The sequence below is a fragment of the Anguilla rostrata genome, chromosome 4 (genome assembly GCF_018555375.3).
Source record: "Anguilla rostrata isolate EN2019 chromosome 4, ASM1855537v3, whole genome shotgun sequence".
NCBI classification, from domain to species: Eukaryota; Metazoa; Chordata; class Actinopteri; order Anguilliformes; family Anguillidae; genus Anguilla; species Anguilla rostrata.
In genome coordinates, this window is record NC_057936.1 from 8,094,216 (window position 1) to 8,120,424 (window position 26,209).

General features: G+C 45.6%; 1 protein-coding gene across 1 annotated transcript; it reads right to left on the minus strand.

The window, feature by feature from the left end:
- Positions 1-2,893: 2,893 nt before the first annotated feature.
- Positions 2,894-21,567, minus strand: rorca (RAR-related orphan receptor C a). The gene is made up of 10 exons (XM_064330383.1): positions 21,234-21,567; positions 12,240-12,325; positions 11,602-11,743; positions 10,086-10,586; positions 9,171-9,292; positions 8,488-8,620; positions 7,358-7,465; positions 6,656-6,766; positions 6,187-6,299; positions 2,894-5,774 (listed from the first exon to the last, which is right to left on the minus strand). Exons 1-10 carry the CDS (start codon positions 21,238-21,240, stop codon positions 5,613-5,615), a joined length of 1,485 nt encoding a protein of 494 aa, XP_064186453.1. The 5' UTR covers positions 21,241-21,567; the 3' UTR covers positions 2,894-5,612.
- Positions 21,568-26,209: the final 4,642 nt, after the last annotated feature.

Consider the following 26,209-nt stretch of genomic DNA (forward strand, 5'->3'; position numbering starts at 1 on the left):
GTGTAAGTTAAATTTTGATGGAGTCCGTTGGCACACAAAAAAACATTCCCTGATTGAGACTCTGTGGTCCTTTTGCATTCTTGTAATTATTTGTACCACACCGTGGCTGCGCTGTCCATGCTCACAGGTGGCCCCTGTGCTTATGTAACCTTTTTATTATTTTTTTAAAATGTATTTTTCCCTTTGTTCGGACTGAGGGAAAGCAGAGCAGAGAAGGTCACAGCCTGAGATGCGTTGACAGCACAGAATGTACCACAGTGGGGAATCAAACCCGAAGCCACAGGGGGAATTAACCATTTGAAGGGAAGGTTTTTTTTTTTGAGTGTTTTTTCAATACTCTGAGTCAGCGTTCTAGAACTCAATTGCTTGAAGTTACCAGCTGTGATTGTTACATCAGCACTAGAATGTTCAGTTACGAAGATTCTAATCAAACATTTGTGGTCTCACACCTTACATTGTTAATATATGGGAGGAGTGTCAGCCACCCTGAGGACTGAGGAACCCAATTCTACCTGGTCCCGCACCGTTTTAAAATTCAGTGTGTGTTGTTAAGCACTGTCATGACAATTACTTTGACTATGCCTTACTGGATTTGCTTACTCTTATTTACTCATAAATGCTAATTTGGTCTTGAATATATGCACTGGCTGATGTGTATTGTAATATATGCGTGATTACTGCAATGTGTTGGTTGTCAATCATCCAAACCATATTTCATTTGCGAGAACTTCATTTTAATTTGATTTTCACCATCTGGGTTTTCACAAGATGGTTGCGAACTGATGAAAATACCAGGTATGAGAATTTCATAATGCTTTCAGGGAGAAAAACCATGAAAATGTATTTCTGTAAAAAGATCTTTATTACATTCTTAAAACCACATACTGTATCCCCATTGCACAACGCTATAACTTTTAAATGTTTTTAATAACCCAAGCTCTTTATTAATAATAATATAAATTATATCACACACAAGCACACACACATATAGGTTTATGTGTGTGTGTGCGAGTGTGTGTAGTCTAATTGAAATAATTGATAAAGACATGAAGGACAGGGATACTGACAGAAGAAAATTTTTTGGTGTTTCTTTTAAACACGTTTTAAAAAAAATAGAATTAAAATCTTACAAGACAAAAGGAAGGATTCTAAATAGGAGAGACAAAGAAAAATGGGGGGGGGGGAGAAGGGGGGAAACAAAAAAAAGATCACAACAAAACCAACACGAAATTCTGAGAATAAAATCCATCTTTATATTCATTTTTATTAATTTTGTTTAGATCCTAAGTCTTCTACAATTCAGACTGAGACGTCCTTTTGCAATGTTGATATCAGAACAAGGGTAGAAGTCTTTGATGCTTCCGTGATTGACATTCACAAGAACATATATTCTATCAACAGTGATCAAGGTTAAAGGTCTATTCGGTGCAAAGTGTCTTTGCTAGGCCAACTGAAGACACTGTGGGACAGAGAGCCCAGCTATCTCCCTGAGTGACTGTGAATGTAGTGTAAAAAAAAAGCACACCTGGAGAACATTCCCATACACACCTGCAGGACACACCTGAGGCAGCACTGTGGACACACCCAATGTCATTTTTTCCAGTTCAAAAAAAAAAAAAAAAATCCTGATTAGTCTGGCAAATGCTGATTTTTTTCAGACCCAAAATACCTCAGTCAGAGGCCGCCATTGCAGAAATGGAACACACCGAAAACGATAATAAAATAAAACGTATTTTTTAAAGTTATTGCAACATTCCACAATATATGGGAAACTATTCTATAATATTGCCGCCTTCAGGTATTGCGATATTTAAAAAAACAAAAAAAAACACTGCTTTTAAATATATTTTAACATCAGATCATTATATTTTCATCTTCAGAAAGAAGTCCCCATATTTACAGTATATTGCAGTGTACTCAATTTCTCTCATTGAAAGGACATTGGGTAGGTCATAAGCACACACATACATCAAGAGCTTTTTGCTCCTTGACAGTTGATGGTTGAGCAAAATGTATGGCAACAAAGCCAAATACCAGTGGTCCCAGGAGAGATATTTAGGGGTTCTGCAAATCAGAATTTATTATTTATTAATGAGAAAAAAAATCCAGGAACAAAAAAAAATCTCATCCCTGGTTCAAGCTGGAGCTTGAACCCAACAAATTATATTCCGTCAATCTGTATTGAGCTGGCCGCGGTAGCTTGCGGGAGAGTCAACGCTTTATGCTTAGAATCAATATCTGTAATGTCTGGTACGATTGACGTGAATGTTGGGCCACGGCCTCTTGACTGCAGTGCATTAGTGCCCCAGAGCGGAGGACGAGGGGGGGGGGGGGGGGGGTGGGAGGACACACTCAGGTCAGGCGAGGGTCCTCACAAGCACTGAAAATGGGAAAAGACTGACTATTGCACAGTCCCCGTATGACACTGTCTTTAGCACCCAGGAAAAAAAAAAAAAAAAAAAAAAAAAACAAAAAAAAAAATGGATCCGCCTATTACCCTCAGTTCATATGAAATTCAACAGCACAGAAATACGCAGAACGGAGAGAGTGCACTGTGCCAGCAGCGCAGGGTGAATCACTGAGCGGTTCGGTTACGCAAGTGGGATGGCCTCCATCTTACTTATGCCCCGTGGAGAAGTGACCTCACTGCCACTGCGGTTATGGGCCGCCCTGATGGTGTCGTTCTGAATCACAGCTTATTTTCGGTTTATTGATCTTTCACCAGCTACGGATACGAACGCGATTCCAGGCATCCTGGGGGCGTGGGCGTTATTCCAGCGCCCAGAAATACCTCAGACATTTGCTCAAGTCAAAGATGGCTGATTTCAGTGTGCTCTGACAAACCCTGCCACCTGAGAACCATCTCAATGTTAGGACGGCTCCCCAAAAAAAAAAAAAAAGAGCAAGCCATCCTCTCCTGGTGGAGGGGTTAAGCGTGGCCTGTGATTGGTCTGGTCTGCTTTCGGGCACAGGAAGTGGCGGATTGGGTTCGACTTGCCTCTCATGGAGTTTAACAAACACTGTAGGAAAATACATCTGTTCAGAAAAAAACGATACATTTTATTTGTTCTTCAGTGTCCTTTGCACCTCAAAAAAATCCAAAATAGAATATGTACTATATAATAATAGTAGTAGTAGTAATCCCTATCTCAGGGGGGTAGCTGATAGCTCTGTCAACCCTTAAATTGTGCCGTAGTGTACATAGGCGGAAAGACAATAAGGAAGGGGGGTGAGAGTATATATGGGCACAATTCACAATCCATAAAAACTGAAATTGGGAAGTTTTACAATGCAGATACCCTGGGGTACAGTTTTACAATGCAGATACCCTGGGGTACAGTTTTACAACGATCATACCCTAGGGTACCACTTTACAAAGCAAATACCCTATGGTACAGCTTTACAATGCAGATACCCTAGGGTACAGTTTAAAAATGCAGATACCCTAGGGTACAGCTTTACAATGTAGATACCCTAGGGTACAGTTTTACAATGCAGATACCCTCAGGCACGGCTTTACAATGAACATACCCTGGGGTACAGTTTTACAATGCGGATACCCTAGGGTACAGTTTTACAATGCAGATACGCTAGGGTACAGCTTTACAATGCAGATACCCTAGGGTACAGCTTTCTAATGCAGATACCCCCAGGGTATAATTTTACAATGCAGGTACCCTAGGGTAAATTTTTACAATGCTAATACCCTGACACAATGTTGTCTTCTCCAGGCACAAGCCCCTCTCAACCATCCGACTGATCACATGATTTCTTTGACCCACGACCTCCGACCCCTGACCCTCCACCGCAGCCTTTCACTCTGCCAGCTCAGACCAGGCTGCTTGTCTTGTCCTCTTCTTCTACGGTAAAGTCTCTCTGGATCAAGGTTCCCACAGCACTGGCTACACATTAACAACGAGGCGGTTGTCCAGGGAACACATGGGTCAGTTTAAGGTTCCAGCAGGTCTTTGAAAAAATCATTTTGGGGGTGGGGGTGGGGGAAGTGGGACAGTCACCTTAATGTGTTTTTTTTTTCCCGACCTTCCAAAAGTCTCCTCCCAGCCCTCTCTGGTGCCAGTCTTGCCCTATCAGGATGGGCTCACTGGTCCAAAGTCTAGCCGGGGGGGGGGGGGGGGCGGTTCCTCTGGAGAGCCAACAGGCCTCCAGGGCACAGGTGAACGGTCCACAGTGCGCCCCCCCCACCCCCCCGTGATTCAGTAAGTGCTGCTCTGTCTTCTCCGGTTTCCCCCGGCCTTTTTGCCGAGTTTATTTAGTCCCGGTTTTAACTCCGATGGCCCAGGATTGTTCAGAGACCCAGGAGAACGGTGGTCTGACAGACCCCTCCCCCCCCGGCTCATCTGACATAGTTCCCGCTTTCTGTCAGTCGTTCTCTTCCTCCTTCTCTTTCTTTTCTGTCTCTCTCTCTCTCTATACATATTTATACTTTCTCAATAAATGTATATATATATAAATGTATGTATAAATTAAAGGAACTTTTAAAAATACTTTTTCTGTTTTCTCTAAGTGGCGATTGCAAAGGGGAAAAGGGTGGTGGGACTGAGGTTTTTCCATTGCATTTTTTTTTTTTATTTTTTAAAAAGAGCAGCTCCAAAAAACACTGTCTGAAGGTGTGCCTGTGCGAACACACTGGTCGGCCAGTTAGTGTCACTAGTGTCACATGTAAAAGTCAGTTACTTGTGCATGTCAGTTAAGGTGGCGAGTCACTGAATCGATAATTAAAAAAAAAAAGGTAGATTAGCTTTCTGTTGCTGATTCGTGCTACAACGGCATTTGTCTGATGCAAAAACACTGTTCTTGGTCCCTTTAAATTGTTTCGCTAAAAGGATTAAAATGCTCTGTATAGGCCACTAGTCGATCACAATCAAAACCATAGGTTTTGTGTGCTATTATATGTGGAAAAAAAACTGTCATCATGAAAGCATATCTTTGGGGCGGCTGGGTGGCTCATTCGGTTAAGGCACCACGCCGTGGTGTACGGACGAGCCCCGTGGCTTCGGATCGAATCTGGACCGCGCCGGTGCCGACTGTGGCCGGTAGCGAGTTTGGGCCGAATTTTTTTTTAAAAAGTCAAATTAAAAAAGGACTGCTCTCACACATTCTGCCTCACAAATAAGGGCTTTGCTTCCATGTCTGTGGGGTACATTCACGGGTACATTGGTTCGAGGACATGGGCTGTGAGAACTTGGGAGCAAGCTCTCGCATATAAAGGTAACTGAGAGAAACTGATTCCTATTGCAAGTCAACTCAAGTGTTCACTCAATGCAAGACAGTGTCTGGCCCTACAGGCATGTAGGGCGCCTCCTGCTGGCATTGGGTGTTACTCTTAAGTTTAATAAACTCTGGGGAGGGCCACTTTACAGTGTTATCCCACAGAAGGGAGTCAGGTCAGAGTTTGGGATGAAGCGTGTGTGTGTGTGTGTGTGCACGCGGGTGTGTGTGTGGGGTAAAGTGTTGTGTGCATGATTGTCGCTGAGCTGCTGGTCTCTACTTGTGATACAACATTCCTCTGCCTTAACATCCTCCCCATCTCTCTCTCTCTCTCTCTCTCCCTGTCTTTCTGTCTTTCGCTCCGTCTTCCTCTGACCGCGCGGTTAGGCCTCGGTGGAGTCCGGGAAGGCGATTTCGCTGCCGAACACCTCTCTGTACAGAGGGGGGAAGCTGTAGGCCGTCTCAGGGTGCAGCAGGCGGAAAAACTCCAGCTTGTCGATGTGCAGCTTGCAGATGGACTTCATCATGGGCAGCTTGGACACCATCTGAGAAGCACAGGGAGAGATATCAAACATCTAAGAACTGATATCACAACCTGCCACAGTGCCATTATTATATTACTCTTACATGATAATAATTATTACATACTGCTCTAGAGAAGCCAAATTATAGGGAGAGATATCAAACATATAGCTCATAAGAACTGATATCATAACCTGCCACGATGTAATTATTATATTACTCTCACATGATGATAATTTAACAATTATTACGTGCTGCTCTAGAGAAGCAGAATTATAGGGAGAGATATCAACCATACGGCTCATCTAAGTGATATCATAACCTGCCACAGTGTCATTATATGACTCGTACAGTGCCCTCTGTAATGTTTGGAATAAAGACATTACATTGTTTTTTTTTTCTTGATTTGACTGAAGGAAGCTCCAAGCGCATTACCTTGGCCAGTTTCTCCTCAGGGGCGCCGCTCCTGTGGAGACAGTGCTGTAATGCAACGTAGACCCTCTCCTGAAGCTTCTGGACCTGCTGAGTGTCAGTCAGCCATGGCCGGTCTGTAAATAACAGAAGCAATCGCGATTGAGAAACATATTCACATCTGGACAGGTTGTGTGTGCGTGTGTGTTTGTGTGTGTGTGCGTGTGTGTATGTGTGTGTTCGTGTGCGTGGTGCGTTTGTGTGTGTGTGTGTGCATCTGTGTGTGTGTGTGCGTGCATTTGTGTGTGTGCGTCTGTGTGTGTGCATGTGCGTGTGTGCTTGCGTGCATGCGTGTGTGCATGCATGTGTGTGTCTGTGTGTGCATGCGTGTGTGTGTGTGTACGTGTGTGCGTGTGGCGTGTGTGCGTGCATGCGTGTGTGTGTGTGTATGTGTGTGTGTGTGCGTGTGTTCGCGCGCGCGTGCCAAACTCACCTGGGGAAAGCAGGACGGCCGCGCTGAACAGCGCCATCTCCTCTTCAGACAGCTGCAGGCGGCTCAGGCTCTTGGCCAGGTCGTACACCGCGCTCACGAGGTCATCACAACCTGGAGAGACGGGCGGGAGAACGAGGAGAACATATCACACCTTTTCCTCTGCACCGTCCTTCGAAGAGGAAGGATTTTTAAAATTCTATTGACGTTACTACTCTCGTTTATCGATCTGCTATCCCCTGCAGTTACTTCGAAGCTTTTTATTTCCGCGAGGTCCTGAAAATGAACGGTAATCGATTGGGCGGACAACCAGAAGGAATGGCACCGCCGTCAATGGTCAGCAGGGACAGCTGATGCGTTGCTGGTATTTATACTATGCAAATACAATGGGGTAAGCTCCACAAAATGACTTTGTGTGTGTGCGTGTGTGTGTGTGCACGCGTGCATTTGTACGTGCGCGTGTATTTGTGCACGCGTGTGCGCCTGCGCCTGTGTGCGGGCTGTTCATTCGACCAAGCGCATGCATATCTGCTTTTTTAAATATATACCAACAGCCTCATGAAGAGCTATATGAATTAGCTGTGTTCAGCGAAGGCGCACCAGCACAAATGCATATGAACAGCCTCCACTGGCCCTAAATCCTTCTTAATAGCCTGCACGGGTAGGTGTGACCAACAAAGGCGACAGCATTTGATGAAGACTCACCGAGAGATTTGAAGAGCTGGGGCCCGGCGAACTTGCCGTCGAACAGCAGCGTGTCGTTGACGGGGTTGTAGGCGCACGACATGCGAATCAGCAGGACGTCCAGACAGCCTGCAGAGAGAGCCACAAAATGGTAAATGGTAAATGGACTGCATTTATATAGCGCTTTTATCCAAAGCGCTTTACAATTGATGCCTCTCATTCGCCAGAGCAGTTAGGGGTTAGGTGTCTTGCTCAAGGACACTTCGACACGCCCAGGGCGGGGTTTGAACCAGCAACCCTCCGACTGCCAGACAATCGGTCTTACCTCCTGAGCTATGTCGCCCAAAAAAGCAAAGAGTGCAAAGAGAGAGAGAGAAACAAAAAAGAGGACAAAATGCTCCACCAGGCATACCACAAACACGCACACACACACACACACACACACACACAAACACGCGCAAATTCACACACCAGTGCGATGTCCAGATCAAATCCATAAAAGATAACACATTTGAATTATTATTTTTTTTTTTTTAAATAATCAACAGCGATATCAAGTATGACAAAGTCCACAGTAAGGAGTTTGCCAATGATTCACCAAAAAGATTTTAAGCGTGTATTTATCCACATATTGTGATACAAGTGATTCATTTCCAAAATGGTTTCCCAATGAAGTGTGAAATTGTTCCAGTGCACACAATGAAAACAAACAAAAAAGAGCATGAAAAGATAAGAGAGGGAGAGAAGATACACAAGGAGGCACAGTCTTTAAAAAGCACATTTCAAAAATAACTTCTTAACTGCTTTAGCCAACACAAGCTTATATTCATTCACTTAAAAGAAAACATATAATAGACACTTTTGCTTACATTATTTTACATACAATCATTTAATATCAGGAGTGTCTTGAATCTTATCTGAAAAAAGGGCTGGTGTGGGTGCAGGTTTTTGACTTAGCCCAACAGTATGACACCGGATTCAACTAATTAACTAATCGTGGTCTTCAATCGAGACTCTGACACGTGGAATCAGGTGTCTTAGCGCTGGGCTAAAACAAAAAAGACCACCTGACCCTACAACCGACCTGTGAATTTTACGCGGTCACACCGTTAAATAAACAAAAACCGAAATTAGAATGCTAAAACACTGACCTGCTTTCAGGAGGATGATCTGGTCGTTCTGGCAGAGGTCCATGAAGCCGGCGATCCTCTTGGCGTACTCCACCACGTACTGGATGGCGTTGGTGATGTGATGGGCGCACTGCTGCCACATGCACTCCGCAGACTGGGGGGGGAAGACCAAAACAGGAAGTGGCCCACGTTAGAGATGTGTGACCCGGGGGGGGGGGGGGCGGCGACATCCTACGCCATGGGGGGGTTCTCCTCCGCCTTCCCCCGCTTCCGGAGAGCGACGGGGTACGACGGATTTCAGTATTACTCAACGCGCGCTCCGCATAACTCATCTCGCCTGGCTTCCTGGATCCAAAGTGACCGGTTATTTTAGGGTGAGAACACAGCCCTACGTACTCTGAGGCTCACCAGGATGGGTGCTCAGAATCCCTCACCAGCCTTGTGCTGTGACACGTGTTAAGTAGACTTTGGTATAAAACCATTAACTGAACTACCTTAAGCCTTTAGACACCAGTGAAAATTGCAGATTCCTGACAATGTTCGACCAACGCGTCACGCTCAGCTTAACAGCTTCCTGGCTTAACAAGCAACGCGGCGACACGCAATGATAAACGGCCTCTGCTACGCGGAATGCCGCGCGGACCGCCGACCGCGTGACCCGGTACAGGGTTCTGCGTTGGGTGGTGCCGCCGAGCGGAGCTCACCTTGCTCTGGAAGGAGCGGGTCTCCTCGGGGGAGTACATGGTCCACATGAGCCTCTTCAGGTCCTCCGTGCCGTGCTGACTCGTCTCCAGGTGGGACTTCACCACGCTCTGCGTGACGCGCTCTGACGGGGGGGAACGGACAGCGGCGGCAACGGTCAGCCAAAAACACGCCGGGGCAACCTTTTACACACCCCCGCACAACATACGGTAACACACACACACACACACACACACACACACAAACTCACACACAAAACCACAGCCAAACACAAACACCCACACACACACACACAAAACCACAGCCAAACACACACACACACAAACTCACACGCATGCAAAGCCACAGCCAAACACACACACACACACAAAATCACAAACACCCACACCCATACACACAACGGACAGCAGGGGTACAGTACTAAAGCAGGGGGTCTCAAGTTCCAGTCCAGCTCAGGCGCCAAACAAGGTGTGTGAACTCTGGCCAATCAATGACCTAATGACAGGGGCATGTCCAATGGGGTGGCCGGGGGGGGCACTGGAATTTGATTGGCCACCCCAGGTGCCACCCCTGTTTCTCCACCTAAAATAGCGCATCATCTTTGGCTAATATAACTGTTGACGGACGATAGAGTGCCCCCCCCCCCCTAATGAATCTGTGACCCCCCTCTGGCCACCCAATGAAGAACATCCTGGTCCCCCCCCCCCCCCCCCTCCGGCCTAATCAATCACTTAACTGCTGAAATACAGCAAAAAAAAAAAGGCTTGCAAACCCCAGCCTGAGGTCCTTGTGTTAAAGTATTTCAGATAATCATGTGACCCCGGTCTGAACCCAGAGTGTGTGTGCGTGGGCAGGGTGTGTGTGCGCGGGCAGGGTGTGTGTGCGCGGGCAGGGTGGCGCTGGCGCGGGCGGCTCACCTATTTCCAGCAGCGAGCAGCCGTCGGGCACGGCGCTGAGGAGCGGGTGGACGTAGAGCGCGGGCGCGTGCAGCAGCTGGTACTCGTGCTTGATGTGCGCCGCGTCGCCGAAGTCCAGGCCGCTCTGCTCCGGCGAGCTCCGGGACGAGGACGACCCGCTGCCCGCGCTGTCCCCCCCGCCGCCGCCGCCGCCGCCGCAGCCCCCCCCCAGCAGCTCCAGGCCGCAGTAGTAGTCGCCGCCGGCGCCCTCCGGCGTGAGCGGCAGGTCGAAGAGCAGCCCGTCCGGCAGCGCCACGATGTCGTCCAGGTCGCTCAGCGCCGCGCTGGAGCCCCGGCTGTAGGCCCGGCCGTGGCTGCCCGCGTCGCACCCCTCGTCCCGGGACAGGCCCACCCCGCCCACCGCGCCCAGCGCCCCCGGCAGCTCCTGGGACTGCTGGTGCTTCTGGACCTCGGCGTACAGGCTGTCCCGCTGCTTTTTGGACATGCGGCCAAATTTCACCGCTGGAGGGAGGGAAGGAGGGAAGGAGGGATGAGGAGAGAGAGAGAGAGAGAGAGAGAGTTTACATATTGGCCTATGTATTTGCATGTATTTGTTGTGTGTTTATTTGTTTGTAATTCGTGACTATAGTGCATTGTAGCGTATGTACATTGTGATGTGCTTTGGCAACACATACTATTTAAAATAAATGCATTTGATTACATATATCCAAAATATTCTGCAGGTGGGTGGAAAGAAAGAGAAAAAGAATAATCCAAAACCAGAAAAAGAACACCACCACCACCAACACATTGCTATTACACTCACAAGCGATTTATTGATTAAATCACCCGGGAGAATAATGACATTGCTGCTGGTGTTCATTCCCGGTTTTAAAACAATCAAAATACATCATGTGTGCCAGGAGGAGAGGAAAGCAAAGACTTGCATGCAAATTTCACGCATCATTATATGCAATTAGCCCCGCTTCAGTGGGCGACTTCAGTAAATGACTCCTAATGTGAACCCCCCCCCCCCATTAAACACACAGCAATACGGGCTGTCCTCCAAGCGATTGGGGCGTTAAGTTTTCTTTTTTTTCTCCGACGGCTTACTTCAATAAATGACTGCCAATATGAAGGCTCTTGCTAACCCTTTGAACAGTAGGATTTTTTGGGAATGTTTTTTTTTAAATTCACTGTTCAACTCAGAGTTCTAGAACTCCACTGCTGTCAGTTACCAGCAGTGATTGTTGCATCAGCGTTAGAATGTTCAGTGAAGAACATTCTAATCGCATATTTGTGACATTGCACCATAAAAGGGCAAAACATCCAGACACGTGGGCCCTGCTTGGAGCCCATCCAAGCATGGGCGCTAAAGCCAAAATCTACAGCTAATGTAAGGCTACTTACGTAAGGCTAATGCTATGGGTCATGCTAATGCTACGGCTAATGTTAACGCTAACGCTACTGCTAATGCTAACTCTACAGCTAATGTCAATGCCGACGCTACTGCTGGCGCTGAGCTCAGGGCACTCACCGTCGCGGCTCATGCCCAGCGCCAGGCACTTCTGCAGCCGGCAGTGCTGGCACCGGTTGCGGTTGGTGCGGTCGATGAGGCAGTTCCTCTGACGCGAGCAGGAGTACATGGCGTTGTTCTGCTGGCTGCGCCTGAAGAAGCCCTGCGCGCATAAATCAGAGAGAGAGAGAGAGAGAGAGAGAGAGAGAGAGCAGGAGGGTGAGAGAGAGAGAGAGAGAGAGAGAGGGGGAGAGAGATTAGAGAAAAGTTCTTGTTCTCATGTGTGGTTACTGATTGTTTGTTACTAGTCTTTGATGTTAGGGCTGAGCCCGAAAGAATCCTTTATACTACATTTGCATTATAAAGGCCAGTATGCAGGGATGGGCAGCATTTAAATTAAAATGGTTTTGAAATATGCGGTTGTATGCATGTCTTATTGCAAATGGTTCCTTGTCACGCTTTTTGTAAGGTTAATATCTCTGTACCATCTGCAAACTCAATCTGTGCCTTAATCACCAATGATTATATGTCAATTTTTCGGGTGGTACACAGTAACAAAGCATATCTTAGTGTGTTTTTTGCCCATCCGCTCCAGTGAACATGTTGTTTCAGAGTTAACGGGGGCCTTGGAAAAAGGTCTGGAACTGTGAAGGGCTCACCTTGCACCCTTCACAGGTGATGACGCCATAGTGGATTCCTGAAGACTTGTCCCCGCAGATCTTACACGGGATCACCTCAATTTGAGCTGAGGACAGAGGAGAAGGTAAAAAAAGAGTGAGTGAATTAAACTGATAAAAATTAACACGATGAAAGGTAGGAAGTTATCAATAGATTTGCCACTTTTCTAGCAACGCTTCTGCAATGTATATAGAGTGTGTTCATTGGCAATGGACTCAAAGCATTGTGGGTGGCACTTGTTTTAAATGATTTTCCGCAAGCCTTCAATGAGCAACAGCAGCCTTTGGAGCACTCCAATTCAGGAGGCCCGTGGTGTCTGCCAGTTCCCCCCCCCCCCCCGTGTATTTCAGCATCAAAGTGCCAAATTCATGTCGCTGTTTGGCCAAAGGTCTCCAAGGGCAATATTTGCTGCTGAAAGGACAACCACGAAAACCTGCAGTCACTGAGGCCCTCAAACGCTGGAGTTTGAGAATCTTGCGCCAAAGGATCAAGTGCTGACAACTACACTACACAAAAATGATGTGTTAATATCCCACACTTTTTGTGTTAATACTTTTTTTAGTGTTATAAATACACAACCTTATGTGTTACAAAGGGAGAGGTTTTAACGCAGACTGTGTTGAAAGTAACACAAAATGTGCTGTCTTGAACTAGACATGGTGGTGTTTTCAAAGTTTTTTAAATAACACATCTGTTTTGAGACTTTAACCAGAAAGGATAAGGTGTTTAAAACTATTAAAGAAAAACAACGATAAACCCAACCACACCCCCCTGCTTCGGTGATCACAGTTTTTACATGATTAGACAGATTCTACTGTTGAACTCACACACACCCTGCCACCTCCCAGCTTCCAATGGGTTACCCAGTACCAGTCTAATCCAAGGAGCTTCTGGTATTGCTTAATATCTTTGAGACTAATCAGGCGTCAGTAATAAAGAACCATTACAGGTCCAAGGTCCAAACTTGCTCTTGAGAGTCCAACTTACTGCCAAGAATTAGGATGCATACTTCATATTAAAAATAAATGTTCAGAAACTCAGAAAAATATAAAAACTTGTCCATACTGAATGAAAAGCAGGATGGAAACACACACACACACACACACAAGGATTGCTAAGTATCTTGGTATTCAGCAACTTGTAAATAGCTGTATAACCGATAACGTATGACTACTGACAGATAAAAATGAACACTTTAAAATATGTTAATTCAAGCGTTCACAAACTGAAGTCCTCAGCATTACCGAAAGTAGAGTATCCTCATTTACCCTGTAGAGGGCAGTGTTTTCTTTTGAGTCATCAAATGAACAGAAGGGCGGGGTTTTCAGGCCAACTACATTACAATGAAACATACCAACTGAACAAGTCTGAATGCTAATAGCCAGTACATAGTGATCCAAGCACGCCAGTTTCTACCTGTATTTTTCTACCTGTTCTACTTGTATCCTACCTGTTTTTGTTAATGAAGCATGCCAACAAAACTTGATTGTTCCTGCTAGCTAACACTCCCAAGCATTTTGTACATATTTATTTATGTGCGCATATTTATACTTTTACACATCCTCAGTACCGATCCCTTCTTTTCAGGATAAAATTTTGATTTCAATTTGTGTTTTTACAATAGGCTCAATTCATCAGATTTTAGTTAACTAAATCACTGTTTTGATTCAAATTTCAAGTCAGTGGTAAGACAAACCAGCACCCGGCTGAAGCAGACAGGCATTCACACAGACAAACAAAGTCAAAAAAACGTCACCGGCTTTGAGCGGAAACTCTAAATTGTTATTTATTTTATGGGGATGTTGGACTTTGTAAGCAGGCCACATCACAGCAACACAGCAAGTGGCCACACACTTCTTATGGAAAACCGAAGTGTGGTTATTTTCAATGACTGGCTTTTTTTTTATAGGGAAAATGCAGCAGCAGGGTTTCACTCGATTACACACATCAACTGAACGGTAATTGGTTCTCACCGCTCTTCCCAACGGAATGGCGTATGCGTTATGTAATACGCAGCAATCACATCTTGTGCATGAAAAGACGAAATAAAAAACTGAAATAAAAGTGGTGAATCTTGAAATGAATGAAGTGTAAAACTTTCTCACCTCATTGGCAAATATTTAAATTTGTCTTATTTAGCAAAAAAGTTATAGAAATAAGATTTTAGGTCTAAATATTAGACTAAAACACTTGTGTTGTGATTGACTTTTTTTTTTTTTTGCAGTGTAAAAGAAGAGCAGTCACAGAAACTGATCTATAAATACAGGCGTCAACATTAAATGAACGCGTGAGCAGCTCGTAGTCTGCCATTAACCCCCCTCCCCCAAACCCCCCCCCAAACGCCCCCCGAAGAACAAGCTGTTCTCTTCATTCTGCTGTTTGTCTAAACGGCTGGGGCCTCCCGTGTCCCAGAATAGCAGGTAGATTGCATTAGCCGGGAGCCCCCCAGGTTATGAAGTTTCTGCCGCTGCGGTGGAAGTGTGAGGAACAGAAACAAAAGGAGCGCCCGGCTCAGTACGCGAGGTTCTCAGAGCGCGGATTAAATCCGTCGACCTCGGGAAGACTCGAAAATGGCTCGTCCTTTTCGCAGGATTTGCCCGGAGGCGGTCTTGAATGTTGTTTTTCTTTATTTATTTCTTTACTTTTTTTTTTCTTTTTCTTTTTCTTTTTTTTTTAACGGCAATGCAGCGTGTGACGTAAGCCAGTGTTAGATAACATCTCGTTTGCCGCTGTGGCCGGCCGTAGCCACACTTGAGCAGCTAATCAGAAAGAAAAAGAAGGAAAAAAAAAGGCTCACGCGTAATCAACAACACAAGGAGAGCGGAGGGTTTACAGGCATGTCACACTCAGCATATAAAAAATCTGGGACCCACATCTTAAATTATAAAGAATATACAGTAGGCTACCCGTTTCAACAAGAGGGAGGGCATACAGTATTCATTTTCTTTTCAGAAACAATGGCTTATGGCAAGAATTCTTACAGATAATGTCAGTTTAAATATTTGGGAGATTCAGACATCTCAAATTTATGCTGACCCACTAAAAAGCAAAAAGAGAAACACTATTACTGAAATAAATGCTAGAGAAAAAAAGGTCTCTAGCTTTTCCCTCTCCCCCCGGCCAGTCCCCCCCGACCCCCACCCTTTCTGTGTTATATAACTGCCGTCTGGCCGCATTCCACAAGCACTCTCATTCAAGCTAGGTCACCCTAGCAACGCAGTGACGAGTCTGCCCCTTCCCCTCCAGGCCCTGCTCTCATTGGCTCGTGGGTGGGGGGGCTTCATCCCTGATTGGCCACTGGGAGTGTCAATCGGCAGCACAGCACAGTCAGGCTATGTGGATGAGCTGTCCTACTGACACAGTTTCCCATTGAGCAAGGGGGAGGCATCTGGGTGGTGGCCTAGCTAGAACAATAATCTGAATTCATATTTTTTTGAAGAGCTTTTAAGGTGGAACCACACACTGCTAAAAATACACTTACTTGACTCACAAACTGCAGTCGATGCAAAATTATGTCAGAGAGCTTGTTGACAAAGTAGTCTACTTTGCTGCACAGAGGCCTACTGGTGAAACAGTATCCTGCACAGATCTCACGTCATCATAAAAATGTAAGATGAAAATAAAATATGGCAGCCATAAACATATTTGTGCGGACAAGGGAGGAGAGCAAGAGCGGAGTGAGGCGTCTGAGTACAGTACGCTTCTGCAAGGTGCGCGGTTACACTGACTTTCAACTTTTGGCAGCGTGTCAAGTGTTGGCCTGCGCTTTCAGCTGTCTCAGAGCGCTCACATAAAACTATTTTTAATGCCGGCTTCTCGTGGAGGCGAGCCAAGCGCGAGGCAGCGAATGCAGTCGGAACAGCGCGAACCGCCCCCTGCCACTTCCAGGCTACACTTTTTTCCATCCAACACTACAACTGTGCACAAGCCAGCAGGTGTACGCTCACCTGTTACAGAAATACACAACGCACAGGCCGCACTATCGTGAGCAAGCACTGCAGGCAAAGTAGGACGCTTTTTAGCCCTTTGAAGAGTATGTTTTTTGGAATTCCAAGTCAGCCTTGTAGAACTCAATTGCTTTCCGTTACCGGTAGTGATCGTTACATCAGCATTAGAATGTTCAGTTACGAACATTCCAACTACTGAGCTGATCACCAACCCTGTCCCCGGCAGGACGAGGGCGGCTGTGCCCCGAAGCTGCAGGCTCCATGCTGTAGCCCGGATTCAAACCTGCAGCCACAGCGCCCACGAGCGCACCTCTAACCCGCTGAGCCGTTCGGGGTGGGGGGGGCCTCCTGTAATCACATTATCTCAACGACTTCCATCTTCCTGCTCCCAGACTTAGGAAGAACAGGGCAAAGGAAGAAATGGTCTCGCTGTGCTCTTCTGAGCAATCAAAGGAGTACCAATGTGTGACTGAGAGCCACGCCCTAGGGATTTCTCTGAGAAACATGCATCTATCTATCTAAGAAAAAACAAATTTGGTGAATGCCTGGAGTGGGAAAATAACCGAATAAGTAAAAATAAGTGAGAATAAATAGCTCAGCAGTTTCGGTATTGTGAATCGCATTCTAGTCTAGTGATGTGCTGCTCTGATTTTCCCATCACACCCTGGCCCACATGTTGCTTGGAGACGCGCGTGCCAAAGAATGAAGGTGTTCCTATTCTTTTAATTAATTACCCTACAGAGCGCAAATGGCTGTCTGACCAAACAACTTTTGGTTTGTACACTCCCTGGTTAGCTGTAACTGCACCTGCATGTGATTAAAACCTTTTTGGAGGCCTTTAAAAAAAAAAAAAAAGAAAAAAAAAAAAAGGCTAATTTATTTCATGTCCCTTTAAGCACTTTATAGAAATCTAAACTCTCCAAGACACTCAGCCTTCTAACAATCAGCTGGCCCCTTGGCGTGCTTTCGAGAGTAACAGTACACCATATCCATCAACCGAAGAATCGGTTTGTGTCAGTTGGTGTTCGTAGCATACAGTGTCAGCTTGCAGGCTCTGTGGCCCAGGCTAGCGCGCGCCGCCGCTGGGGCTTGGTTTACATTATCTAACTTGGCCAGCGGCTAACGTCCAAAGTTCAACTTCGCGCACCGCGCTTATGTAACGAGCCATATGGTCAACCTACATTGCGAACGCTTTACATGCAACCTATTTTCCATTTACCCTGAACAAGGTAAAGTGCACTTTGAGGCAGAGGCTGAGGGGGCCTTAGTTAAATATTCCCCGTCACTAGTAATGCCACAAATAGGCCAACTTTAGGTCTTCCGAGTTTTCTTTTTTTTTGTTGTAAATTGCTCTTAGGATATCCTCATAGCTTACCCCGACTTCCAACACTTACCAAACACTACAGCAGTAGTATGTATGCCTCAACCTGTCCCCTCTCTAAAATGCACAGACACATTAAGGGCATTTGATTTACTAAGACCTATGGCATGTGCAAAACACCTTTCAGCACAAACACAAAACCAATGACATAATCAATGAGGGGTCATGGGATTTGTTTTGCACCAACTTAGTCCATCCAGGCCCTAAGGACTGAGTAATATGTTGTATGTGCTTCAGTTGTTGATTTATTTAAAAAACAAAAACAATGACAACCACTTGTGGTCAAAAGAAAAAAATACAAACTCATCAAATGTGATGGATGGAGATGTAACATTATCATAAGAATAATTTGATATCCTCTCACTTTCTAACACATACTCTCGGGCCATAGCTTACGGACTGAGAGGCAACTGTTTCCATCAAGGGCCATCAAGGGAGATTTTTAGGGTGCCTTCCACTGTAGGTATTGTGAAAAATGGCAACAGAGACAAACTGTCCCAGAATAACTTTCATCATCTTATGCCTGTGGTAAGCACTGAGACACCACAAAAAGCACAGACACCAGTCAAAGTTCCCAGTCTGTGGCTGGGCAGCAACTACATTTCCCAGAGACACCGCAAAAAGCCCAGACACCAGGAGTTTCCAGTGTGCGGCTGGGCACCGCCTACATTTCCCAGAATTCCCAGAGCTCTCGTCTGTTTGCTCACAGCCACGACCCACAAACAAAATGAGTTCCATATATAGAAGGAGGCCATGGCCCTTTTTGGGGGTCCTGTTGTCTACAGACCAGCACAACATGAGCCCTTTGGCATAAGTAGCGTCTCCACCAGAAATCAATTGGAGAGAAAAGTGTGAAAAATGGATTCAAATTTCACTTACAAGTGCTCCTCGTAATTATTATCCTTTAACCTCTTGTTTTTGAAACCCAGTGAAGTGTCTCAGTGTTTAAGAAAGGGGCGCTATATAAATAAAATACATAATTATTCATATTAATATTATTGACTTGAGAGAAGCGACTCCACAAGGCAGTATTTACACTGGAACAGCAGTGGATTGCCTTAGGAGCAAGTCTCTTTCAGCGGCATCATGGATTTATGCTGACACTCGCCGACAGACCAGAAAAACATGTATGGGCATGTTCCCCTGTTGTTTGTATGTTTTTTCGAAGCGTGTTTCCAGGCCCGGTAATGGATATTTGTGGAGTTTATTGTTCCATGCTCCGATTTTTCACTCGGCTGCATAAAGAATTGACCCCTGGGGACAATAAAGCTATACTGACCGATTTATTGATTGGCTGATCAATTGATTGATCAGCTGGAGCGTCAACGGTAGGATGCTCCAGGGGCCCTGCATTGACGTTGGTCTGCGATTCGGTAAATCAGCCAGTTCAATGAAGCAGACTGCATCCTTGCTCAACACTGATACAGTGCTGAAGAATATTTGACACTGCATTAGTTTTGGCAATCCAACGCTGCATCACTTGAAATTTTTCACTGCCTGTATTAATTTCCAGCATGTCACACAAGCACTTTAGCATCTCACTGAAAGTCCTTACACCAAGAGTTGGAAATTCCTTTCTTGGAGGGTCTGTGTGTATGCTACGTCCCCCCATTTACCCAGGCTCAATTAGCTAATTAGCTGTATACACTAGGAGCAGTTCACAGAAGTAGGTCACTGAAAACATTTCAGAAAATGAACATAGGAACAGTCCTCCATGTCATGTGCAAATGTATATAACAAGCAAATGTCAGATCGAATAAAATGAGCGGGCCAATTAAGTCATTCAGAGTAGGATGTTAGCCTGTGTTCCGGAAACAGACAGTCCCGCTCGACCGCCACTGTCCTCGACTCAACGGCCAGGAGCAGAGACTGTTTTACAGTGACGGAAAGGCGATCGCAAAGTAGCGCGTGGGTTTGAGCGGCGGGAAGGCGATCGCAAAGCAGCGCGTGGGTTTGAGGAGGACATGCGGATGGAAGAGTGGGTACCGCGGCCTGCGACAACCACTGTGACTCAGAGCACAGCAGACCACGAACAAAATGGCCCATGTGTCACTGTGCTACGGCTGGACAAACACCAATGCGACATCTACTGAACCTCCGTCATATGCAACTCATGCATATGAGTATGGACATTCCATATTAAACGACTGTATTATATCACATTTTGAATTCTACAGGGGGAACAAAGCTCACGATGTTAAAATTAATTCACATTAATCAATGATCAAAACTAATCAGGTTAGAGTAAAATAAACTAGCGGATGTAACATTTCATTTATAGCACATATAAAGCAACACGTTACTTTCCACTCCTGATTTTTTTTTTATGCTAATCAAATAATATAGGCAAGTAGGCTACATTGCACTAACCGTGGCACAAGATAATTTCGGAGCAACAGCCCCGCGACTTGCAGTGCTGTTGCAATGCAGTTTCAAGCGCGATTAAACTTGAAATCAACTTCGGACTTTGGCGTTTGGTTTGACCGCGCGCCGCCTGCTTTTCCTGCCACCGAAGTTGCTGTTTTTGGCTCGCAAATGCATGGGTGTGTGCACATGTCCAGCTGTCATTACCATCGTTTCCAAATCTTTCCCCTATCTCTATAGAGAGCCAGCAAATGTACTTTTGATTTGGAAAAATAGACGACCCCCATCGGCAGACGGCCAGTTCTCAAGCCCCCCACCCCAAGTGCTGTGTAGTCCTCAATGGCAGAACTAGGTCAATAGAACAGCCACATCTACTTCTTCCTCACACGACTGGCCATGCCGGGATGCAGCAAACGACAACACGCGCAGGGCGCGGGAATAACAGCTGACTCTTTACCACAAAGGAGCACGGTCACAAGAAATCAGCAGCCTCAAAGGTTTTTTTTCACTTTTGTATATTCGTTAAAACATTTGCACTAAAATCTAAAACTAAAAACGCTCTTCCGAGTACATTTTAAAGTGTGCGAGCTTATAGGGCTACGTGTGTATCTGTACGTGGCTACATGTGATACAAATATATGCGTATATCCTTATAAATCTTCACGAGCACCGTTAAAATTACCATCAGTAGGCGATTATGTAATACACTCAAAATTTTTCATGCCACTTCCCCCCCTCCCCCGCCCCTCTCCTCTTGCCCCTCCCCTCGCCTTCTTACGTAACCCCAGAGCGATCTCGCCAACTACAGCAACTGTATCAAAATACAGAGTCAGATTTTCCCTCATGCTCGTGCATGCGAAGCCACAAAAACCAGTAAGCACAGCTGGCACATATTTACATTTCTCTGGACCATTTGGGTTAAAGATATGCAAACAATTTAAGACAACATGCACGTCTACTGGTCCCCCATGTGAATGGTTGTACGATCTGTCTTTGATTTTCTGCACGGTTACGTTCAGTAAACTTTCATCAAAGATTCATAGTAAGAACATGCAGGACTGTCTACAAAATCAAACCTCAACCGAAGAGCAATCATCCGTGCAATTAATGATCTGGCATAGGGGTGCCATCAGTTTAGCCAGCTATCCAGTTCAGTAAAGACGCACTAAAACCACAGTATTGCAAAATGATCCCAATACACAATAAAGTTAAAAAGCACTTAACAATACTTAAACTATACCAATTGTAAACTATTTTTCTCCTTCATATGCTCGCACACTTACCTCTCATTTTGCTGATATATTATCTTCGATTCATATAACTCCAATACATATAAATAAAATGGACAACTGTAAATATTTCATATAGTTTCTTTAGCTCCAAAATGGAGCAATTGAAAAAAATGGTAACAACAAATCTTCATATGTTTTTCAGATGCGTGCCCGTGAATAAAACAAAAATGTCTATAAAAAGCGATAGTTTAAAATACTTTTCTTCGTTTGTCTCCACCAGCCTATTTGCTTCTGTTGCGCGCTAGCATTCGCTGTGCATAATATGGTAGTCCGATCACACCGCTCTTTCCCCGACTCTGCCTCTTCTCTATTGCTGTCTCCCTCAGTAACCTACTTTCGGCGCGTGGACTCTCACATGATCTCGCTCCACTGGCCCGCCTCGTGCCCGGGGCAGCCGCGCGCACCCTTTCGCGCGCTTAAGGAGGATCTGGGAGACTCGAGCTTAATGTGGGAATGTGTGGCAGTATGTCATAATAACGTTATCGTGGGAATTGTTTCGTGTCTGACTTTTGGAACTGTGTCACACCGTTCAGTGGCAGACTAATTCATTAAAATATACATCAAAGAACAACTTTTAAGACGTTCTAACAAGTTTAAAGGCGTGGTTACATAATCATTATCTCCCAAAGTATTTATTTATTTATTTATTTAGGATCCCCATTAGTTATTACCTTAGTAACAACTATTCTTCCTGGGGTCCACACAAAAGACAAGACAAGATAAGACATTCAATCATCACATTATAGGCAATCCACAAAGTATCAAAATCTGTGTCAGTCTATGAAGCCCATTATTCGCTATTACTCACAGACTTGACATTTCATGACAAAGCATGTAGCCCACTTTTAATGCAGCATGTCAACAATCCTTAGTGCTCAGTTGTGTGTGCTCAAGTTAACCACTCTCAAATCCATTAAAATATGTACAATTACAATTAGACTGATTTGTTCGCTTCACTAAAAACAAATTTAAGAACTGTATTATCTTCAGCATGTGGATAAAGTATGACGCCTGTCAACACAAATGCCCCTGTTTTAAAATGCATGTATGAAGAACAAAGAATGTGCATTTAATTTGAATTATTAGTTTGATTATTAAGCATGTACATTATATGTGTATTTAATTTAATGAAAATCAATTTAATTATTAATTCTATAGTTATTACATTTATACATGACATTTAATTTAGATATACATAAAATGCAAATATCTTCAATTAAAAAGAGCACATTTCCAAATGCATAGCTGGACCAAATGCATCTACATCAAAAAGCAAAGAATTTCTCAAAATAATCTGTTTTCACATCTCTGTGCGCCAATTAATGCTCACAGCAATTGGGCGACTCGAGTCCAGTTTAAAGCATTTACCACGATGGACATTTCCTGATATCACAAGATACTAGATACTGTAGATTCGTGCCGACAAAAACATCTCCATTCACTCCCCGAAGCTCGTTTAGGCCAAGGTTATGGACCACATGTGTGAAGCCAATCAACAGCCTCTCAGCAGCAGCTCCCAGGCATTCCCCGCTGTTGCGTAACCCGTGGCAAAACTAATCGTAAACACACCCCCAAAAACAGAGCGGCCTTAACGTCAGCTCTGTCAAGCGGTGGAACCATGCAACATTACCAAGAGACCCTTCTTTTAACGCTCCATTGACACCATTGCAGATGCGGAGTATGCTGCAATATATGGACCTTTTTGAAAATAAATATACAGGCTTCTTTAAAAAAATTGATAATGATCAACATGTTTCACAGTGGTGTATTTATTTATTTAAGTTATTTATTGCTGTATCTTAAAGGGGCGATTATTTTTTCAAATAATCTCCTGTATGTTGTGAAGAGTTGCAATATTTTGATAATATCTTTTATTTTAATATGTTTTCAGTGTATTTACTTTCCAGATCAGATCAGATCACATCATAAAAAAGAAATATCAGAAAGCTCCAGCATTCCTGCAGATTTTGGTATACCTTCTAATCAGACCATTGGAACTTGGTACTCCAACAATGGTTTAATACTCATGAAAAATACCGTTTATCCATTCCCTTAGACCATTTTTTAAATTGTCGATGCACATGAAGTATAGCATGAGTGGAATACCACTTCTGCCCAGAATCAAAATATAAATCCCAGGACAAGACAGGCTATTTTTGAGTCCCCCAGATTTTTGTTTTTTACTTTTTCTTCTCATGCACATCAACGGCTTTTGTTAGTTTATATGCATTGTTACGGCTGGCTCGCCTGGCCGCAACAAACAAAGTCTGGATGGATCACAACACGACAGAAACTGATCTAAAAACAAACCCAGACATTTATTAATCTAAATAAAAACCAAAAAACACACAAAGTTCACAAAACAAAAGCTCTCCACACAAATCACAAACCCCAAAATAAAACCTCCACAAATCACAAGACCCAAAAGAAAATCTCTCCCCTGCCTCATACTACTGGGCTTTATATTGGGCCACAGGCAGGTGGAAGCAATCAGGCAATTAAGTAATTACGCAACTACCTCCACCTGCACTACCCAGGCAAGCAGAGGCAGGGGACGTAACACCCCCACCCTTAAGACAAAAAAAAGACAAAAACTAAAGGTCTTTTTTTTTTTTTCTTCAAATTACTATACAACACAAAAAATAAATACCAAATGTCCACAAATTGTCCAGAGAAATCTGCCACTGTAGGGAAGTGTGTGTCTGCGCGCAGCCTCCTCGCCGCCGCAGGGACCTGTGTGTCTGCGCGCGTCGTCCTCGACGCCGCAGGGACCTGTGTGTCTGCGCGCGTCGTCCTCGACGCCGCAGGGACCTGTGTGTCTGCGCGCGTCGTCCTCGACGCCGCAGGGACCTGTGTGTCTGCGCGCGTCGCACTCGACGCCGCAGGGACCTGTGTGTCTGCGCGCGTCGCACTCGACGCCGCAGGGACCTGTGTGTCTGCGCGCGTCGCACTCGACGCCGCAGGGACCTGTGTGTCTGCGCGCGTCGCACTCGACGCCGCAGGGACCTGTGTGTCTGCGCGCGTCGCACTCGACGCCGCAGGGACCTGTGTGTCTGCGCGCGTCGCACTCGACGCCGCAGGGACCTGTGTGTCTGCGCGCGTCGCACTCGACGCCGCAGGGACCTGTGTGTCTGCGCGCGTCGCACTCGACGCCGCAGGGACCTGTGGTCTGCGCGCGTCGCACTCGACGCCGCAGGGACCTGTGTGTCTGCGCGCGTCGCACTCGACGCCGCAGGGAAGTGTGTGTCTGCGCGCGTCGTCCTCGACGCCGCAGGGAAGTGTGTGTCTGCGCGCGTCGTCCTCGACGCCGCAGGGAAGTGTGTGTCTGCGCACATCGTCCTCGACGCCGCAGGGAAGTGTGTGTCTGCGCCCATCGTCCTCGACGCCGCAGGGAAGTGCGTGTCTGCGCGCGTCGTCCTCGACGCCGCAGGGAACTGTGTCTGCGCGCAGCCTCCTCGCCGCCGCAGGGAAGTGTGTGTCTGCGCACATCGTCCTCGACGCCGCAGGGAAGTGTGTGTCTGCGCCCATCGTCCTCGACGCCGCAGGGAAGTGTGTGTCTGCGCGCGTCGTCCTCGACGCCGCAGGGAACTGTGTCTGCGCGCAGCCTCCTCGCCGCCGCAGGGAAGTGTGATGGCAGATCCCGGACGAGCCCCCATTTTGTTACGGCTGGCTCGCCTGGCCGCAACAAACAAAGTCTGGATGGATCACAACACGACAGAAACTGATCTAAAAACAAACCCAGACATTTATTAATCTAAATAAAAACCAAAAAACACACAAAGTTCACAAAACAAAAGCTCTCCACACAAATCACAAACCCCAAAATAAAACCTCCACAAATCACAAGACCCAAAAGAAAATCTCTCCCCTGCCTCATACTACTGGGCTTTATATTGGGCCACAGGCAGGTGGAAGCAATCAGGCAATTAAGTAATTACGCAACTACCTCCACCTGCACTACCCAGGCAAGCAGAGGCAGGGGACGTAACAGCATTGTTCTTCACCATAAATAAAAATAATGCGGTTTATTAGATATTTCAAAGCAAAACAAAAACAACAAAAGGGCATACATTAAACACAGTGTGTGTGTGTGTGTGTGTGAAGAGAGAAAGAGATGTGCGCATTTTGTTTGTGCCCTGTTTAAATGGCCATGGCAGCTGTGATGCAGAGGAAAAGTACAACGCGCTGCGTGTAGGTAAAACTAAGGGATCGTGATGTAATGTGTTTTTTTTTTTTTTCTTTCTTTCCTCACAGCCCTTAGTTATGAAATGAGGAGAGGAGAGATTACAGGAAGTAGGTTAGTGGAACAGAGCTGGTGAGAGGGAGAGGAAAATTCTACCCCCCCCCCCACAACCCCCCCACCCCCCAGGTCCCGCGCTCCAATCGCATCTTTTCCACTACCCCTCTGTTTCCCCAGAGCCTCTCGGGTTTATTTTGCCCCGTTTACCTTTTTTTAATTTTAAATTTTAACTCTGTGGAGCCCACTTCCTGTTGTCTAACAGTACACTGCGCCCCCACCCCCCACCCCACTCCCCATCTGTGTGCTCTGGGTCCTGTATCGCCGCCACATTAAAAAAAAAAAAAAGAAAAGAATTCTCTCCTCCTTTTTCTCTTTCTTTCTTCCCGCTCTCTCTTTCCTTTCCTCTCCTGTTATGCGGCTCGATACTTTTATTCTGTTCTCAGAGCAATGAAAATGTCCTCCGCCCATTTTCTACATCCTTCCAGCGAACAAAACAACACGACTGTGGAAACATCTTTCATTACGCTGTTGTACTGCAAGAGAAATGATTGCTCCACCATTATGAACGGTTCTTGAAAAATGCAATCATCATTTTTCTCCCGCATGCACAGCACAGTAGGCCGCAACTCATTCCCTCTCCCTCTTTATATTTGCCTTCTCTCTCTCTCTCTCTCTCTCTCCCTCTCTCGCTCTCGCTCTCGCGCGCAGGCAACGTCACTGACCCCCT

Bases quoted from the DNA above. Each gene is read 5' to 3' on its own strand.
- rorca (XM_064330383.1), bottom strand. The intron at 9,293-10,085 runs GTGAGCCGCCCG...CCCCCCCGTCAG, and splicing joins CTGCTCGCTGCTGGAAATAG to AGCGCGTCACGCAGAGCGTG. The intron at 6,767-7,357 runs GTGAGTCTTCAT...CCGTCTCTCCAG, and splicing joins CCAGCTCTTCAAATCTCTCG to GTTGTGATGACCTCGTGAGC.